The 2,485-nt window shown below is 64.9% G+C and overlaps 1 protein-coding gene across 1 annotated transcript in view; it reads left to right on the plus strand.

Moving 5' to 3' along the window:
- The window catches only part of CABIN1 (calcineurin binding protein 1), a gene marked incomplete at its 5' end in the record, with an annotated part of 148,772 nt that overhangs the window by 126,762 nt on the left and 19,525 nt on the right, over positions 1-2,485 (plus strand). Inside the window, one exon of the mRNA XM_007957396.1 lies at positions 2,338-2,485. Within this exon, the coding sequence (XP_007955587.1) occupies positions 2,338-2,485 (148 nt within the window). The remainder of the gene's footprint in view (positions 1-2,337) is intronic.

Raw genomic sequence — 2,485 nt, forward strand, 5'->3', positions numbered from 1 at the left:
AGACCCCCATCACACCCACTGCCAGGGGTTGATGCTGACCCACAGCGCCCCTAGAGGACACAGTGGAACTGCCCCAGAGGGTCTCCGAGCCTGTCAGACTTCAGGGATGTAAACTGCTTCATTTTCCCCATGGAGCGGGTGGTGGGTTCAAACCACAGGCCTTTTGGTTAGTAGCCAAATGCTTTAACCACTGCACCACCAGACCCCGACTGGTGACGTAGGTATACATACACAGGACTGCGCTCTGCCTTTGGTACCAAAACTTGGGAGTGGGGCCCTGTCCACCCCCATGCCTTGCATCTGCGCAGTGCCCCATCCCCCCGCCCTGCATCTGTGCAGTATCCCTGAATCCCCTGCCCCACATCTGTGCAGTGCCCCCAAACCCTCCACCTTGCGTCTGTGTGGTGCCCCCATCCCCTCCCCGCCCCTTGTCTGCCCACCCGTCCCCTGCAGGGTTTCTTTCTAGCAGCACCTTCTTAGCCCCGTGGGGGGGCTCGCTGGCCCTGAGCTGCGGGCTGTGTCCTGTGAGCACACGGCACGTTCCCGTGGCGGCTCTGCCTAGCAGTGACAGCCCATTATGTACAGAGACCTCACCTACCTGCCCCACGGCCCCCAGTGTGGGGCTGCCGTGCACCTGGGGCTCTGTAGCATGTTAGGGCCCACCTTGAGTGGAATTGCCTCCCACCTGCCCAGGTGAACATGGGCGTGTCCAGGGCTAGGGCACGGCGAGGAGGCAGAGGGAGGTGGGACACCCCTAAACCCAGGCTTCCTCGAGTCTGCGCTCCAGCTGGGGACTGGAGCTGAAGCAGGGACACACTCTGGTCACATGCGTGTCACCCTGACAGTGACAGCAGCTGTCTCTGACTGACCCTGGTGGAAGCCAGAAAAAGACAGCAAGCCGGGAGAGCCCACCTCTCTGGGGTCCCCCTGGTGGAGGACGCGGGGGCCTGGGCAGTGGCCCCCCTCCCTGAGCTCCCCCTGGAGGTGAGGACACGGGCACCTCAGAGGGTCCATTCCTTTCCTTAGTCTCGTGTCCCTGGGCTTGGAGGCAGTTGGGACAGCACCTTCCCCACTGGATGTTGATGGCCAGAGGGTGGGTGCCGGGACCCGGGGTTCGCGGCTCTGCCTCTCGTAGCTCAGGCAGCTGCTGAGTGCCGTCTCCCCTGTGTTCCTTCCGAGAGGCGGCCCCTCAGCACAGCTGGGTCTGCCTGGATGGGCAGGGCCTGCATTCGCCCCTGGGTGCTGCCACCCTCAGCTTCTGGTGTGCCCAGAAGGCCCCTCTGTCCCCACCAGCCAGGCTGTTGCTCAGCCCAGAGTCCCAGCCCGACCCTGCGCCTGAGCCCAGGGTGGCTGCTGACGCTTCAGGCAGGGCTTGTGAGTCCCCCTTGGGCCTTTGCTGGCTCGAGGCAGCGCTGCCCTGGCTTCCCCCCTGTGACTGCTGCTGCAGGTGGGCGTGGGGCTGCCCCGGAGCCCTCCCTGCAGTGGTATGGCTGTGCCACCGGCAGCCTGGGCTGTTCTGAGCATGAGCTCCTGGGGGACGGGGGCTGCAGGGACCTGTCTGGGAACCGAGCGCTCCCAGGACCCCAGGGTCCCCGCCCCAGAGCAGTGACTCCCGGAGTGTGGGCGCTGCAGCTCAGTCCTTCCTGATCAGGTGGCCGTCTGTCATTCCTCAGCTTGGTGGCTGGGCCCCAGTGTGGTCAGATGCTGTGGCAGGCTCAGCAGGGGCCCAGGGAGCGCATCCCCGCCAGTGAATTGCCCAGTAAGGCAGAGGTGGTCGCACCCGGCACCCCAGGGGCCACAGGTTGTGGTCAGTCCAGCCTTGATTCTTTGGACGCCACTGGCTGGTGTGACGTGGCAGGAGGCCTGGTGGGCAGCCACCTGGGGACCTGTGGTCCCACCCCTAGGACTTACTCCCACAGCTGAGCCTCTCCTGTGCAGAGGGGCACACGTCCTCAGCCCTCACTCCCACCATGGTGGGCTAGGCATGGCCAATATGCCACCTAGGGGGATGTGTCAAGGAAATGTATGTGACACAGCTGTTGAGGGTTTGGGACCACGTCAGCCGTTGTCTGCTGCCATGGTGGGGGATGGTGGGGTGCTGGACCAGTTGTCCCTGGGGCAGTGAGGACTTACATGTTTGACATTGTCATGGGGTGGTCTGCCTGAGCACGAGTGGTGCCCAGGGCTACAAGGACCCCAGGGCATGGGCCACTGAAAGAGGCGGGCTCCTGGGCCGGGCGGCAGTCCCTAGAGCCGTAGGGACCTCGGGGTGGTGGGCCAGTGGAGGGGGCGGGCTCCTGGGCCGGGCAGCCCCGCTCACCCCCCACCCATCTGCAGGGCATCTGGCGGATCCCCGTGGACGAGATCGACCGGCCGGGCAGCTTCGCCTGGCACATGAACCGCTCCATTGTGCTCCTGCTGAAGGTGCTGGCCCAGCTGCGGGACCACAGCACCCTGCTGAAGGTGTCCTGCATGCTGCAGCGCA

This window comes from Orycteropus afer, unplaced genomic scaffold, assembly GCF_000298275.1.
Source record: "Orycteropus afer afer isolate SDZICR_OR568_19922 unplaced genomic scaffold, OryAfe1.0 scaffold00744, whole genome shotgun sequence".
Lineage (NCBI taxonomy): Eukaryota > Metazoa > Chordata > Mammalia > Tubulidentata > Orycteropodidae > Orycteropus > Orycteropus afer.